General features: G+C 48.5%; 1 protein-coding gene across 1 annotated transcript in view; it reads right to left on the reverse strand.

Moving 5' to 3' along the window:
* The window catches only part of EDRF1 (erythroid differentiation regulatory factor 1), a 48,059-nt gene extending 46,280 nt beyond the window's left edge, over window positions 1–1,779 (reverse strand). The window contains 1 exon segment of the mRNA XM_084632953.1: window positions 1,606–1,779. Coding sequence (XP_084489079.1) covers window positions 1,606–1,722 — 117 coding nt within the window. The 5' untranslated portion in view covers window positions 1,723–1,779.
* Window positions 1,780–18,169: the final 16,390 nt, after the last annotated feature.

An 18,169-nucleotide genomic window follows, 5' to 3' on the forward strand; every position in this document is an offset into this window, starting at 1 on the left:
TGTGTGAATAAATATGAGATTGAATGGAATGTTATAACTAACTGCTTACTATGATTCTTTCTGTATTCACAATAAATGTGGTATTTTGCCTTTTTCCCTTTAATAAGATCCTGCTGGGTTTTATTTTATTGGTATAACAGTAGCAGTTCATTATTATCCTCACAGGGTATGTCAGTTTACTACATGTTTGCACTGTTGTTTTAGCTGTGTTAGTCCAAGGACACAAGGAGGTGAGGTAATATCTTTTATTGGCTCAACCTCTGTTGGTGAAAGAGACAAGCTTTCAAGCTATACAGAGCTCTTTACGGGTCTGGAAAAGGCACTCAGAGTATCACAGCTAAATACAAGGTGGAACAGATGTCAAACTGCAGTGTAGGCAGCAATGCACCCCACCTACTAAACTGACGAAACTGTACCTAATGGGTGTTCTCTAGAAGCCATTCTTACTGTGATAGAAGAGAAAGTGAAGCTAGATGTGTGGTATTATAAGTTTTGTTGAAAGAGGATGGCTAATGAACCCTAATTGCATAGAGGACGCTTATTAATAACTGCCAATATTTAAAAGGTCACCTTTACATGTTTACCCTGAAACCAGGTCACCTCTATGAAGCAGAATCCAATGAAAGAAATTGAACTCAGTAGTGATCATCGCAAGGTGCAACGTTGACAAGATAAATAGATGTCTATTTTATCTAAATTTAGCACATTTTATGGAAGTACTTTACAAGCTCTCCCTCATCCTAGAGAAATATATTCCCAGCAGCTCCTCTGGAGTAGGCCTATATTTGTTTCCCCTCTTCAAGACAGGAGAGGGGTGGCTTATTCACACTCCTGCGGGCCATAAATTATATCAACATAAGTGGTAGTGTGTATGAGCCCTAAGTGCAAAGTAGGGAAGAGGAGCATAGTCTGAGCACACTCAAATTCATTCTAGACACTGACCCTCTGACTTTGGGAAACAGACTTAACCACTCTTGTTTTCCTGTCTTGAAGAGGGGAAGGGCCTGTGGCAGAGCCAGGGGTTGAGCAGTGAGCACCCCCCAGCACATTGGAAAGTTGGCACCTGTAGCTCCATCCCTGCAGTCGGAGCCTATACAAGGAGCTGCATATTAACTTCTGAAGAGCCCCATGTGGCTCGGGAGCCGCAGGTTGGCCACCCCTGGCGTACACTATCCCGAAGCGGCAGCCCACTCCACCTGTCCAAAGAAACCGGCGGGACGGGGCGGGGCAGCCACCTCAGGGCGCTCTCTTTCTAACTATAAGTCTGGGCGATGAAGGCTGACGCCGAGGCAACGGGAAACTGCCACCCTGTCAGCGTGCCGGAGTGACACCTGGTAATCCCACCGGTGCGGAGCGGGTGCCCAGGCCCCCTGGCTTGCTGACACCCCCTGCCCCGCACCTCCGGGGGAAACCGTGGACGGTACCCCGGCTACGGACACCGGTGCGAGTCCGCAGGGCAGACACCCCGGCGTGTGTGTAGACGGGGGAAAGGAGCGGGCGCCCCGGGTCCAGGACATCGGGTGAGGGAGCGGAGCCCACAAGCGGACCGGGCCGCAGCGAACCGCGAGCTGCAGACTCGGAGCACCGGGGGAGGCTGCCGCTCACCTGCTTGAGCTCCTCAGGGTCTCCCTTCAGCGCGACGGGCCCCCCTAAGTCGCTTTCCGCGGCGGGGCCCGCTTCAGCGCAGGCTCCCCACGGCGGGGGAGCTCCTGTGCCCTCCATTGGCTCTGTCCTCACAGCCAGCCCAGCCCCGGCGGGGGCAGAACCGGAGGCGGAGGGGAAGGAGGAACGGAAATCTCGCGGAGAAGGCTTCTTCTCGCGGGACTTGCCGAGCGCGGCTGGCTGCCGGTGCAGCCCTTGCGTACGCTCGCGGCTCGCAAATGTGCTTCGGCACGTGCGTCTTTGGCCGGGTCTGGGCGCGCGCCGGGCGCTGAGGCGTCAGCGAAGGCTGCACTGTGGGGAGGGGCTTGTTTCGTGTCCGTGCCTGTGGCCCTCATAAAAGTAACAGCAACGAGTCCGTTGCATGTTGGAGTGCGCGGAAGTGGCGCCCGTGTGTGCAAAGCGCAGCAGCCAGTAAGAGGATATCATAATGCCATAAATCCATGGTATGCCCACACCTTGACTACTGTGTGGCGTTCTGGTCGCCCCATCTAGAAAGAGCTATATTAGAACTGCGACAAGTAGAGAGAGGGGCTAGACAAATGATTGGGGTATGGAACAGCTTCTGTGTGAGGTGAGTTTAAAAAGACTGGGACTGTTCAGTTTAGGAAAGAGGTGACTAAGGGGGGGTATGATGGCTATGCAGTCATGACGGGTGTGGAGAAAGTGAATAGGGAATTGTTTTTTTACCTCTTTGCATATCACAAGAACAAGGTGTCACCCAATAAAATTAATAGGCAGCAGGTTTAAAACAAACAAAAAGTACTTCTTGAACTCATTGATGGGGGTGTTGTGAAAGCCAAAAGTATAACTGGGTTCAAAAAATCAAGTATTGGGTAGCCATGTTAGTCTGTATCTACAAAAACAACAGGGTGCCACCAGACTCCTTGTTTTGGGGTTCAAAAAAAGAATTAGATAAGTTAATGGAGGGTAGGTCCATCAATGGCTACTAGCCAGGATGGTTAGAGATACAACCCCATGCTCTGAGTCTTCCTAAACCTCTGGCTGCCAGCAGCAGGGACTGGACAACAGGGGATGGATCATTTGATAATTGCCCTGTTCAGTTCATTCCCTATGGGTATGTCTACACTATGAAATTAGGTCGAATTTATAGAAGTCGGTTTTTTAGAAATCGGTTTTATATATTCGAGTGTGTGTGTCCCCACAGAAAATGCTCTAAGTGCATTAAGTGCATTAACTCGGCGGAGCGCTTCCACAGTACCTAGGCAAGCGTCGACTTCCGGAGCGTTGCACTGTGGGTAGCTATCCCACAGTTCCCGCAGTCTCCGCTGCCCATTGGAATTCTGGGTTGAGATCCCAATGCCTGATGGGGCTAAAACATTGTCGCGGGTGGTTCTGGGTACATATCGTCAGGCCCCCGTTCCCTCCCTCCCTCCATGAAAGCAAAGGCAGACAATCATTTCGCGCCTTTTTTCCTGAGTTACCTGTGCAGACGCCATACCACGGCAAGCATGGAGCCCGCTCAGGTAACCGTCACCCTATGTCTCCTGGGTGCTGGCAGACGCGGTACGGCATTGCTACACAGTAGCAGCAACCCCTTGCCTTGTGGCAGCAGATGGTACAGTACGACTGGTAGCCGTCATCGTCATGTCTGAGGTGCTCCTGGTCGCCTCTGTGAGGTCAATCAGGAGCGCCTGGGCAGACATGGGCGCAGGGACTAAATTTGGAGTGACTTGAGCAGGTCATTCTCTTTAGTCCTGCAGTCAGTCCTATTGAACCGTCTTATGGTGAGCGGGCAGGCGATACGGACTGCTAGCAGTCGTACTGTACCATCTTCTGCCGAGCAGCCATGAGATGTGGATGGCATGCAGTTCTTCTGCACCGTCTGCTGCCAGCCAAAGATGTAAAAGATAGATGGAGTGGATCAAAACAAGAAATAGACCAGATTTGTTTTGTACTCATTTGCTTCCCCCCCTCCCCTGTCTAGGGGACTCATTCTTCTAGATCACACTGCAGTCACTTACAGAGAAGGTGCAGCGAGGTAAATCTAGCCATGTATCAATCAGAGGCCAGGCTAACCTTCTTGTTCCAATAAGGACAATAACTTAGGTGCACCATTTCTTATTGGAACCCTCCGTGAAGTCCTGCCTGAAATACTCCTTGATGTAAAGCCACCCCCTTTGTTGATTTTAGCTCCCTGAAGCCAACCCTGTAAGCGCCCCTCCCAGCGTCAGAGCAATGGCAAACAATCGGGCATCTGAGAGTGCTGTCCAGAGCACTCACAATGGAGCACTCTGATGGGGCTAAAACATTGTTGCGGGTGGTTCTGGGTACGTGTCGTCAGGCCCCCGTTCCCTCCCTCCCTCCGTGAAAGCAAGGGCAGACAATCGTTTCGCGCCTTTTTTCATGAGTTACCTGTGCAGACACCATACCACGGCAAGCATGGAGCCAGCTCAGGTAACCGTCACCCTATGTCTCCTGGGTGCTGGCAGACGCGGTACGGCTTTGCTGCACAGTAGCAGCAACCCATTGCCTTCTGGCAGCAGACGGTGCAATACGATTGGTAGTCGTCCTCGTCGTGTCCGAGGTGCTCCTGGCCACGTCGGCTGGGAGCGCCTGGGCAGACATGGGCGCAGGGACTAAATTTGGAGTGACTAGACCAGGTCATTCTCTTTAGTCCTGCAGTCCTATTGAACCGTCTTATGGTGAGCGGGCAGGCGATACGGACTGCTAGCAGTCGTACTGTACCATCTTCTGCCAGGCAGGCAAGAGATGAGGATTGCTAGCAGTCGTATTGTACCATCTTATGCCAGGCAGGCAAGAGATGAAGATGGCTAGCAGTCGTACTGTACCATCTTCTGCCAAGCAGCCATGAGATGTGGATGGCATGCAGTCCTTCTGCACCGTCTGCTGCCAGCCAAAGAGGGAAAAGATAGATGGAGTGGGTCAGAACAAGAAATAGACCAGATTTGTTTTGTACTCATTTGCCTCCTCCCCTGTCTAGATCACACTGCAGTCACTCACAGAGAAGGTGCAGCGAGGTAAATCTAGCCATGTATCAATCAGAGGCCAGGCTAACCTCCTTGTTCCAATAACAACGATAACTTAGGTGCACCATTTCTTATTGGAACCCTCCGTGCAGTCCTGCCTGAAATACTCCTTGATGTGCAGGCACACCCTTTGTTGATTTTAGCTCCCTGAAGCCAACCCTGTAAGCCGTGTCGTCAGTCGCCCCTCCCTCCGTCAGAGCAACGGCAGACAATCGTTCCGCGCCTTTTTTCTGTGCGGACGCCATACCAAGGCAAGCATGGAGGCCGCTGAGCTCATTTTGGCAATTAGGAGCACATTAACCACCACACGCATTATCCAGCAGTATATGCAGCACCAGAACATGGCAACGCGATACCGGGCGAGGAGGCGACGTCAGCGCGGTCCCGTGAGTGATCAGGACATGGACACAGATTTCTCTGAAAGCATGGGCCCTGACAATGCATGCATCATGGTGCTAATGGGGCAGGTTCATGCTGTGGAAAGCCGATTCTGGGCTCGGGAAACAAGCACAGACTGGTGGGACCGCATAGTGTTGCAGGTCTGGGACGATTCCCAGTGGCTGCAAAACTTTCGCATGCGTAAGGGCACTTTCATGGAACTTTGTGACTTGCTTTCCCCTGCCCTGAAGCGCATGAATACCAGGATGAGAGCAGCCCTCACAGTTGAGAAGCGAGTGGCGATAGCCCTGTGGAAGCTTGCAACGCCAGACAGCTACCGGTCAGTTGGGAATCAATTTGGAGTGGGCAAATCTACTGTGGAGGCTGCTGTTATGCAAGTAGCTCACGCAATCAAAGATCTGCTGATATCAAGGGTAGTGACCCTGGGAAATGTGCAGGTCATAGTGGATGGCTTTGCTGCAATGGGATTCCCTAACTGTGGTGGGGCTATAGACGGAACCCATATCCCTATCTTGGCACCGGAGCACCAAGCCGCCGAGTACATAAACCGCAAGGGGTACTTTTCGATAGAGCTGCAAGCTCTGGTGGATCACAAGGGACGTTTCACCAACGGCCGGGAAAGGTGCATGATGCTCGCATCTTCAGGAACTCTGGTCTGTTTCAAAAGCTGCAGGAAGGGACTTTATTCCCAGACCAGAAAATAACTGTTGGGGATGTTGAAATGCCTATATGTATCCTTGGGGACCCAGCCTACCCCTTAATGCCATGGCTCATGAAGCCGTACACAGGCAGCCTGGACAGTAGTCAGGAGCTGTTCAACTACAGGCTGAGCAAGTGCAGAATGGTGGTAGAATGTGCATTTGGACGTTTAAAGGCGCGCTGGCGCAGTTTACTGACTCGCTTAGACCTCAGCGAAACCAATATTCCCACTGTTATTACTGCTTGCTGTGTGCTCCACAATATCTGTGAGAGTAAGGGGGAGACGTTTATGGCGGGGTGGGAGGCTGAGGCAAATCGCCTAGCTGCTGGTTACGCGCAGCCAGACACCAGGGTGGTTAGAAGAGCACAGGAGGGCGCGGTACGCATCAGAGAAGCTTTGAAAACCAGTTTCATGACTGGCCAGGCTACGGTGTGAAAGTTCTGTTTGTTTCTCCTTGATGAAACCCCCCGCCCCTTGGTTCACTCTACTTCCCTGTAAGCTAACCACCCTCCCCTCCTCCCTTTAATCACCGCTTGCAGAGGCAATAAAGTCATTGCTGCTTCACAGTCATGCATTCGTTATTCATTCATCACACAAATAGGGAGATGACTACCAAGGTATCCCAGGAGGGGTGGTGGAGGAGGGAAGGAAAATGCCGCACAGCACTTTAAAAGTTTACAACTTTAAAATTTATTGAATGACAGCCTTCTTTTTTTTGGGCAATCCTCTGTGGTGGAGTGGCTGGTTGGCCGGAGGCCCCCCACCGCGTTCTTGGGCGTCTGGGTGTGGAGGCTATGGAACTTGGGGAGGAGGGCGGTTGGTTACAGAGGGGCAGCAGTGGCAGTCTGTGCTCCAGCTGCCTTTGCTGCAGCTCAACCATACACTGGAGCATACTGGTTTGGTCCTGCAGCAGCCTCAGCATTGAATCCTGCCTCCTCTCATCACGCTGCCGCCACATTTGAGCTTCAGCCCTGTCTTCAGCCCGCCACTTACTCTCTTCAGCCCTCCACCTCTCCTCCCGGTCATTTTGTGCTTTCCTGCACTCTGACATTATTTGCCTCCATGCATTCGTCTGTGCTCTGTCAGTGTGGGAGGACAGCATGAGCTCGGAGAACATTTCATCGCGAGTGCGTTTTTTTTTTTCTTTCTAAGCTTCACTAGCCTCTGGGAAGGAGAAGATCCTGTGATCATTGAAACACATGCAGCTGGTGGAGAAAAAAAAAGGGACAGCGGTATTTAAAAAGACACATTTTATAAAACAGTCGCTACACTCTTTCAGGGTAAACCTTGCTGTTAACATTACATACATAGCACATGTGCTTTCGTTACAAGGTCGCATTTTGCCTCCTCCCACCGCGTGACTACCCCCTCAACCTTCCCCCCTCCCTGTGGCTAACAGCGGGGAACATTTCTGTTTAGCCACAGGCAAACAGCCCAGCAGGAATGGGCTCCTCTGAGTGTCCCCTGAAGAAAAGCACTCTATTTCAACCAGGTGACCATGAATTATATCTCACTCTCCTGAGGATAACACAGAGAGATAAAGAACGGATTTTGGTTGAATGCCAGCAAACATACACTGCAATGCTTTGTTCTACAGTGATTCCCGAGTACGTGTTACTGGCCTGGAGTGGTAAAGTGTCCTACCATGAAGGACGAAATAAGGCTGCCCTCCCCAGAAACCTTTTGCAAAGGCTTTAGGACTACATCTAGGAGAACCGCAAATGCCAGGGCAAAGTAATCCTTTCACATGCTTGCTTTTAAACCATGTATAGCATTTTAAAAGGTACACTCACCAGAGGTCCCTTCTCCGCCTGCTGGGTCCAGGAGGCAGCCTTGGGTGGGTTCGGGGGGTACTGGCTCCAGGTCTAGGGTGAGAAACAGTTCCTGGCTGTCGGGAAAACCGGTTTCTCCGCTTGCTTGCTGTGAGCTATCTACAACCTCCTCCTCCTCCTCATCTTCTTTGTCCCCAAAACCTGCTTCCGTATTGCCTCCATCTCCATTGAAGGAGTCAAACAACACGGCTGGGGTAGTGGTGGCTGAACCCCCTAAAATGGCATGCAGCTCATCATAGAAGCGGCATGTTTGGGGCTCTGACCCAGAGCGGCTGTTCGCCTCTCTGGTTTTCTGGTAGGCTTGCCTCAGCTCCTTCAGTTTCACGCGGCACTGCTTCGGGTCCCTGTTATGGCCTCTGTCCTTCATGCCCTGGGAGATTTTCACAAAGGTTTTGGCATTTCGAAAACTGGAACGGAGTTCTGATAGCACGGATTCCTCTCCCCAAACAGCGATCAGATCCCGTACCTCCCGTTCGGTCCATGCTGGAGCTCTTTTGCGATTCTGGGACTCCATCATGGTCACCTGTGCTGATGAGCTCTGCATGGTCACCTGCAGCTTGCCACGCTGGCCAAACAGGAAATGAGATTCAAAAGTTTGCGGTTCTTTTCCTGTCTACCTGGCCAGTGCATCTGAGTTGAGAGTGCTGTCCAGAGCGATCAGAATGGAGCACTCTGGGATAGCTCCCGGAGGCCAATACCATCAAATTGTGTCCACAGTACCCCAAATTTGAGCCGGGAACGTCGATTTAAGCGCTAATCCACTTGTCAGGGGTGGAGTAAGGAAATCGATTTTAAGAGCCCTTTAAGTTGAAATAAAGGGCTTCACTGTGTGGACGGGTGCAGGTTTAAATCGATTTAACGCTGCTAAATTCGACCTAAAGTCCTAGTGTAGACCAGGGCTATGAAACATCGGGCACTGGCTACTCCTGGAAGACAGGATATTGGGATAGTTGGTCTATTGATCTGACCCAATATAATTATTCTTGTGTTCTTACAGTAAGCGATCTCCATGAGCTTCCTTAATATTAAGACTAATGGCATCCAAATTATTGCTTTGATCTGTAATTACCAGACATTCTTTAGCTGATGCTTACAGAAGTTACAGCACTCTGACTAGTCAGTTTAGCTTGTGTTGGGAACTAAAGCCTGGAGGTATATTGGGTAGTATAATTTAAAATTGAATGACAGCTTCTTGACACCTGGATGAGGTTAGGTAGTTACCTACACATGACAGATCTTTGCACTTTTATTTACATTTTCTTTTTAGTTAATGCAGTTGTCATTCACAGATCTCACTATCCATGTGTGTTCTTTTGTTAGCTAATTAGTAAGATGAGATGTAGAATATTAAAACACCAGGAGCTTTGGCCCAGAATCTCAAAGGCACGCAACTCTCATTAAAATAAATGGTAGTTAGCCGTATAAATACCTTTGAGGAGCTGGACATTTGTACTTGCCTGCAGTAAATGGCTTGCAATGCTCCAAACCATTCATATTTAGTGTCAGTTTTTTCTTGCTGCATTTTCCACTATGGCATTTGGTTCCCTTTAAAGTTAGACTAACCCATCCACATTTTATAAAACAAGCCAGCATCATCTAAAACGCAAATGTCATTCTCTGAACAGTTTATAAGAAGATAAAGACAAGTGTTGTTTAGTCTCTAGATTAGTCAGGACTTTTGGGTTCTACCTACAGTAGTGCCAAGACTCACTGTGGGACCTTTAGTAAATACTTCACCTCTCTATGCCTCCTTTCTCTGTCTGTAAAATGGGCAAAGCAGCCCTAGTATTCCGTTGACTGTTACTCTTCACTTACCTTCACAAAAATGTTTGTGAAGTGTTGCTAAAAAAAGAAAATGGCTGCCATGTCCACCTCAGATGAAGTGATCCCACTGTTTACAGATTCCTTCCAGAGAGAGATGTTGCAGATTATATCCCACTGTCATCTGACAATTTCACCATTTGTTACCTTGAATTTCTCATTGACAGCTCTTTCCTTGTAGCCTGATTTGTGCCCTGTGATCTCATGGGGCTATTTTCAGCAGACAGAGCCAACTAGTGACAAGTTTGCTACATTTGTTCACTAGTACAATTCCCCAAGGATTTACTGGGGAGGATTTAATAGACTTCTGAAGTATTAGTGAAAGAAAGAAATATCTAATACCTATCTTGATATCTCTTTACCTAATTAGATGTTTAATTGCTTGGGGAACTAGTGTTCTTCATTTAAAATAAAAATAATGGAAATTTTAATTATTTATAAAAATGAGAATTTTAAACAAAGCATTTATTTATTGTTAGTTTTAGAGACTGTTTATCATATCTAATGTTAACAACAGTTGCTCCACTATTTGTGAGGTTCTGTCAGCCCTTCCACTGTAAGTCCCATCTTGAATGCATATAAAATATTTGCCATAAAAATTAATTCCAGGATGAATCTTGCATATAGACCTTATATGATAGGCACAGTTTCTAGTTACATAGTTCAGAGGGCAAATCCTGATATTCCCCATTCACCCAGTTTTATTAGGTCTCGCTACAGTTTCTGTGGCATCATCTCTAGCCTTGACTAACCTAAATGATTTTATATTTGCAAATTTTACCACTCCATGATCACTCCCTTCTTCAGCTCATCTAAAGCAATTTAATTAGGTCAAGAAGATATTACGGATTTCATGTTATGGGAACCCTTGAACATATTATGGGGTATATATATGTAAACCTTCACACATGGGGGAGGGGAGGGAGAGGAGGAGGGGAAAGGGAAAGAAGTGGTTCAGAGGAGCTCAGTGCCAAATGGAAAATGTGGAGGAAGGTTAGTTTTGTGGCTACGGCACCAAACTAGGATCAATTCCTGGCTCTGCCACAGACTTAGTTAATTATCTTTAATGATCAGACATTCTGCAGCAGAATCAGAATGTAGCCCAGGCTGCAACTTCAAAGTGCTGTCTATATAGCTATTTTCAGAGAGCTAACGCAAGCCCACTAACCCAAATCTTTTAGCCTTCCATCTGGGAGGCTTACTCCAAATGTTGTGTAGACATACCCTTAGGGCAGGGGTTTCAAACTCGCGGCCCGTGGGCCATCTACGGCCCGCAAACCTCCCCAATGTGGCCCGCAGGGCTCCAGCAATTTTGGGGCCACCTCTCTCCCTTGGCCCCACCTGCCGCCCCCAGCACTCCCCACCCCAGGGGCCCCAGCAGCACAGGGGAGCAGAGCAGCATCTGCCTGCTAGCAGCACAGGGGAGCAGAGCAGCATCTGCCTGCTCGCTCCACTGGCTGCCAGCTCCTCCCTGTGGCTCCGGGGTGGGGCAGGACTGTGCTTCCCCGCTCTGCCCCCGCCCCGAGCGCCCCTGCAGCCAGTGGGAAGCTGCGGGGGCGGTGCCTGGGGGCCACAGCGCACGGAGGCCCCCCCGGCCCGCCCCTCTTTGGAGCCCCAGGTAAGCACTGTATCCCCACCCCCTCCAAGAGCCTGCACCCCTACCCACACCCCCCAGCCCCCAAACTCCCTCCCAGAGCCTGCACCCCCACCTCCTCCCCACATACTCCCTCCTGCCCCAAACTCCTTCCCAGAGCCTGCGCCCCCTCCCCACGCCCCCCAACCTCCCTCTCAGAGCCTGCACCCCTTCCCACACACCTCTTCCAAACCCCCAAACTCCCAGAGCCAGCATCCCCCTTCCCACATACCCACTCCTGCCCCCTAAGTCCCTCCCAGAGCCTGCACCCTCTCCCGCTCAAACTCCCAGAGCCTGCACCCCCCCCTTTCCGACACACTCCCTCCCACCCCCAAACTCCCTCCCAAAGCCTGCACCTGTCCCCCTCCTCCCTCCCAGAGCCCGCAACCCACCCCCTCCTCCTGCGCCCCCACTTCCTGCCCCAGCCCAGAGCCTGCACCCAACACCCAAACTCCATCCCAGAGCCTGCACCCCAATCCCGTACCCCAGACCTCCTCCCCCATCCAAACTCCCTCGCAGAGCCTTGGGCAAGTGTGGGGCAGAGTTTGGGGGGGCGGGTTCTGGGTGGCATGAGTGACATTATTGGCCTGCTGGGAGGATCTGAGGACTGGCACTGGTCCTAAGGTAAATTGAGTTTGAAACCCCTGCCTTAGGGGAAGATTCTGCTATCCTTATTCAAGGTGCTACTCAACAAGAATAAGAGGAGCAGATCTAGCACTCACTACTGTGCTTCACTGCCCCATTTGTAAAATGGGAGAAAATACTTCTTTGCTTCATTGGGATTGTAAGGATAAATTCATTAGTGTTTGGGAGGTGCTCAGATACTGGCAAGATGGAGCCAGTATAAGTTATCTAGATAGGGAGAGCATTCTTACTGCCTCTGCCAGATTACTGGTGGGAGAGTACACAGCAGGATCTGTGTTAACCTTTAACAGGGGGCCATGTGTTTTCCTCCCAACTCTGGTTCAGCTCCCTTAGCTGGTGTTACTGAATAGGCACGCCCGTGATACACCCTTGTGTTCCCTACATCTTTGACGGTCTAATACTGCTGCCAGTAGACGTTTCTTGTCCTTGCACGGGTGCAGAGACTGAGATTGTAACTCACACCATCCATCAAGGTTGTGAGCAGCAGGGAGAAGGTTCCTTTCACCCATCCACTCTTTGTGCACCTGTGCAGGCCAGCAACAGTCCTGCCTTCAGTATTCTCACTACAGTTGGGCAAATGTATTTTTTGCTTTTTTTTGGCTATGACATGTAGGAAATTTATTTTAATGTATGTATTTATTTTGCAATGGAAAAGAACCTAAATGAATATCTTGTGTTTCCATTACCTGGCTGGAATTAAGGCATGTTAATGATGATAATCATAGAATCCTAGAATATCAGGGTTGGAAGGGACCTCAGGAGGTCCTCTAGTCCAACCCCCTGCTCAAAGCAGGACCAATCCCCAACTAAATCATCCCAGCCAGGGCTTTGTCAAGCCTGACCTTAAAAACTCCTAAGGAAGGAGATTCCACCACCTTCCTAGGTAACGCATTCCAGTGCTTCACCACCCTCCTAGTGAAAAAGTTTTTCCTAATATCCAAGCTAAACCTCCCCCACTGCAACTTAAGACCATTACTGCTTGTTCTGTCATCAGCTACCACTGAGAACAGTCTAGATCCATCCTCTTTGGAACCCCCTTTCAGGTAGTTGAAAGCAGCTATCAAATCCCCCCTCATTCTTCTCTTCTGCAGACTAAACAATCCCAGTTCCCACAGCCTCTCCTCATAAGTCATGTGTTCCAGTCCCCTAATTATTTTTGTTGCGCTCCACTGGATGTTTTCTGATTTTTTCACATCCTTCTTGTAGTGTGGGGCCCAAAACTGGACACAGTACTCCAGATGAGGCCTCACCAATGTCGAATAGAGGGGAACAATCACGTCCCTCGATCTGCTGGCAATGGCCCTACATATACATCCCAAAATGCCATTGGCCTTCTTGGCAACAAGGGCACACTGTTGACTCATATCCAGCATCTCATCCTCTGTAACCCCTAGGTCCTTTTCTGCAGAACTGCTGCCGAGCCATTCGGTCCCTAGTCTGTAGCGGTGCATGGGATTCTTCCGTCCTAAGTGCAGGACTCTGCACTTGTCCTTGTTGAACCTCATCAGATTTCTTTTGGCCCAATCCTCTAATTTGTCTAGGGCCCTCTGTATTCTATCCCTACCCTCCAGCGTATCTACCTCTCTTCCCAGTTTAGTGTCACCTGCAAACTTGCTAAGGGTGCAATCCATGCCATCCTCCAGATCATTAATGAAGATATTGAACAAAACCAGCCCCAGGACCAACCCTTGGGGCACTGCACTTGAGACCGGCTGCCAACTAGACATGGAGCCATTGATCACTAGCTGTTGAACCCGACAGTCTAGCCAGCTGTCTATCCACCTTATAGTCCATTCATCCAACCCATACTACTTTAACTTGCTGAAAAGAATACTGTGGGAGACTGTCAAAAGCTTTGCTAAAGTCAAGGAATAACATGTCCACCGCTTTCCCCTCATCCACAGAGCCAGTTATCTCGTCATAGAAGGCAATTAAATTAGTCACGCATGACTTGCCCCTGGTGAATCCATGCTGACTGTTCCTGATCACTTTCCTCTCCTCTAAGTGCTTCAGAATTGATTCCTTGAGGACCTGCTCCATGATTTTTCCAGGGACTGAGGTGAGGCTGACTGGCCCGTAGTTCCCCAGATCCTCCTCCTTCCCTTTTTTAAAGATGGGTACTACATTAGCCTTTTTCCAGTCATCCAGGACCTCCCCCAGTCACCATGAGTTTTCAAAGATAATGGCCAGTGGCTCTGCAATCACATCCACCAACTCTCCGATGCAGTGCATCCAGCCTCATGGACTTGGGCTCGTCCAGCTTTTCTAAATAGTCCCAAACCACTTCTTTCTCCACAGAGGGCTGGCCACCTCCTCCCCATGCTGTGCTTCCTAGTGCAGCAGTCTGGGAGCTGACCTTGTTTGTGAAGACAGAGGCAAAAAAAGCATTAAGTACATTAGCTTTTTCCACATCCTCTGTCACTAGGTTGCCTCCCTCATTCAGTAAGGGGCCCGCACTTTCCTTGACTTTCTTCTTGTTGCTAACATACCTGAAGAAACCCTTCTTGTTAGTCTTAACGTCTCTTGCTAGCTGCAACTCCAGGTGTGATTTGGCCTTCCTGATTTCACTCCTGCATGCCTGAGCAATATTTTTATACTCTTCCCTGGTCATTTGTCCAATCTTCCACTTCTTGTAAGCTTCTTTTTTGTGTTTAAGATCAGCAAGGATTTCACTGTTAAGCCACGCTGGTCGCCTGCCATATTTACTATTCTTTCTACACGTCGGAATGGTTTGTCCCTGTAACCTCAATAAGGATTCTTTAAAATACAGCCAGCTCTCCTGGACTCCTTTCTCCTTCATATTATTCTCCCAGGAGATCCTGCCCATCAGTTCCCTGAGGGAGTCAAAGTCTGCTTTTCTGAAGTCCAGGGTCCGTCAAAGCTCTCCTTTCTTCCTTGTGTCAGGATCCTGAACTCAACCATCTCATGGCAACTGCCTCCCAGGTTCCCATCTACTTTAGCTTCCCCTACTAATTCTTCCCGGTTTGTGAGCAGCAGGTCAAGAAGAGCTCTGCCCCTAGTTGGTTCCTCCAGCACTTGCACCAGGAAATTGTCCCCTACACTTTCCAAAAACTTCCTGGATTGTCTGTGCACCGCTGTATTGCTCTCCCAGCAGATATCAGGGTGATTGAAGTCTCCCATGAGAACCAGGGCCTGCGATCTAGTAACTTCCGTTAGTCGCTGGAAGAAAGCATCGTCCACCTCATCCCCCTGGTCCGGTGGTCTATAGCAGACTCCCACCACGACATCACCCTTGTTGCTCACACTTCTAAACTTAATCCAGAGACTCTCAGGTTTTTCTGCAGTTTTGTACCGGAGCTCTGAGCAGTCATACTGCTCTCTTACATACAATGCAACTCCCCCACCTTTTCTGCCCTGCCTGTCCTTCCTGAACAGTTTATATCCATCCATGACAGTAGTCCAGTCATGTGAGTTATCCCACCAAGTCTCTGTTATTCCAATCACATCATAATTCCTTGACTGTGCCAGGACTTCCATTTCTCCCTGCTTGTTTCCCAGGCTTCTTGCATTTGTGTATAGGCACTTGAGATAACTCGCTGATCGTCCCTCTTTCTCAGTATGAGGCAGGAGCCCTCCCCTCTCGCGCTCTTCTGCTTGTGCTTCCTCCCCGTATCCCACGTCCCCACTTACCTCAGGGCTTTGGTCTCCTTCCCCCGGTGAACCTAGTTTAAAGCCCTCCTCACTAGGTTAGCCAGCCTGCTTGCGAAGATGCTCTTCCCTCTGTTCGTTAGGTGGAGCCTGTCTCTGCCTAGCACTCCTCCTTCTTGGAACACCATTCCATGGTCAAAGAATCCAAAGCCTTCTCTCCGACACCACCTGCGTAGCCATTCGTTGACTTCCATAATTCGACGGTCTTTACCCAGGCCTTTTCTTTCCACAGGGAGGATGGACGAGAACACCACTTGCTCCTCAAACTCCTTTATCCTTCTTCCCAGAGCCACATAGTCTGCAGTGATCTGCTCAAGGTCATTCTTGGCAGTATCATTGGGGCCCGCATGGAGAAGCAGGAAGGGGTAGCGATCCAGGGGCTTGATGAGTCTCGGCAGTCTCTCCGTCACTTCATGAATCCTAGCTCCTGGCAAACAGCAGACTTCTCGGTTTTCCTGGTCGGGGCGGCAGATAGATGACTCAGTCCCCCTGAGGATAGAGTCCCCAACCACCACTACCTGCCTCCTTCTCTTGGGAGCGGTGGTCGTGGAACCCCCATCCCTAGGACATTAATGACATGATGATTATTAATATAAAACTATCATATTTTCAATGGGTGATTTCTCTTTTTTTAACTGCTGTGGAACATGTTAAACTTATTATCTTGTTTTCTTAGGATTCTTGTAATTTTCTGGTTGCCTAGTTGAATCTTTTACTTTAACAACTGATAATATATATTGATTCCTGTATTCCTTTTAATACACAGGTGGTGCTCAGCATTGGCCTAACACACTCCCATTAAAATCTGATTTAAATGGGAGCAGAATTACGCCCAGAATAAGTGCCTTTGAAAACCTACATTTGTATCTCATTGGCTGGCACTATTGTTTTAATCATTCCTGTATTTCAGAAGCGAGCTGTACAATATACTAATTTTGTTAGATGAACTGGCTTCCAACCAGCTTGTTTTAGGAAATGGTTGGGATCCTAAGGATTATTTAAGATCTGTCAAATGTAACTAGCTTCTTAGAAGGTTTTTCATGGACAGATGTTTCAAGATTGAGTGTAAGCAATAAATACCAGTAGGTGGTGCAAACTGACACAGTTTAAGCTCAAAATGTAATTTAAAATTGTATCGTGAATAGCTTCACATAAAAACAATATTGTAACTTGTTTGCTCATTTTATACAGTTTAGGTTTAACTTCACAGAAATTGCATTTCATACACAAACGTAATTTTGTTGGCCTCTCCTTCCTTTTGTGCTAATGTGGTCATCTCAGAGGTTACAAAATACATGGGGACACAGGGAGAGAGGTTAGAGAAATGATGGGTCATTGTGAAGCGTGTGAGGAAATATTGCTCTATGTTTGGTTAGATGTTTTCTGGAAAAGATATGTATTTTAACTGAATACTCAAAAATAGCATTGTTTAAATACGTTTGAGTACAGTGAGTTTATTAATGAAAATGAAATTATTATTCATATTAAATTAATATACTAGCTTTTCTCCTGCAGCGACCTGCATTGTATTGCTTTTAGATTGTGTGTAATTGACTTTTGTGATCTCCTTGTTTCTCAGAGTAGACATTTGTCAGCATAATGAAATCATAATTGAGCACATCTGCAGTCTCTGCTTAGGGGAGGCCTGTAAAGTTTAGAAAGAAGCCTCCGTATCCATAACTAGGATGCTGGCGGGGGGAGGGTACAAAGAATAAACAGGCCTTAAGATATCTCTGCTAGGTTTTACACAGGGCCCACTGACTGATTGCTGTAGAGGTGGAGAATATTAGGGCTTGATCCAAAGCCCAATTAAGTCAATGGTAGTCTTTCTGTTGACTTCATTGGGTATTGGAGTTGGCCCTTATGGAATTATATGGCATTGTCAAGCTAGAGTGAATGAGTTCAATAAGCTAGAGAGTTCTTTATGTTGAGTCTGGGGATAGATTCTTGATAGTCTTTTGTGAGTGTATTAGAACTATATGAGGAAATAGGGAGTCTTTTCCCCACAGTAAAAAGAAGAGGAGTACTTGTGGCAGCTTAGAGACTAACCAATTTATTTGAGCATAAGCTTTCATGAGCTACAGCTCACTTCATCGGATGCATACTGTGGAAACTGCAGAAGACATATATACAGAGACCATGAAACAATACCTCCTCCCACCCCACTCTCCTGCTGGTAATAGCTTATCCAAAGTGACCACTCTCCTTACAATGTGTATGAAAATCAAGGTGGGCCATTTCCAGCACAAATCCAGGTTTTCTCACCCCCCCCCCCCCCACACACACACACACACTCACTCTCCTGCTGGTAATAGCTCATCCAAACTGACCACTCTCCTTACAATGTGTATGATAATCAAGGTGGGCCATTTCCAGCATAAATCCAAGTTTAACCAGAACGTCTGGGGGGGTGGGGGGTAGGAAAAAACAAGGGGAAATAGGCTACCTTGCATAATGACTTAGCCACTCCCAGTCTCTATTTAAGCCTATTTTCCCACAGTACATTCATATGTATGACAAAAGGACCGTGTTGCTGATAGTGCTTCCTGAGTACAAAAGGAAATGTGGCTAGTGCACTTAATGAACCTCCAAGGCCCGTAAATTGGTGAGGTCAACCTCCCTTGTGTGCCTGGAGACAGGTGTAGAAAGGAGCCCACATTGCACTGTTCTGCAGCAGGCATAAGCTGTGCTGTTTGAGTCATCCTGACTGCATTTGTCTTGTGTAGACAGAATTTCTCAAAGTACCACCCTCATCAACACAACTTCAAGGAACAAGAGCATAATTTTGCCATATATTTCA

The sequence above is a fragment of the Lepidochelys olivacea genome (assembly GCF_965140295.1).
Source record: "Lepidochelys olivacea isolate rLepOli2 genome assembly, chromosome: 7".
NCBI lineage: Eukaryota > Metazoa > Chordata > Testudines > Cheloniidae > Lepidochelys > Lepidochelys olivacea.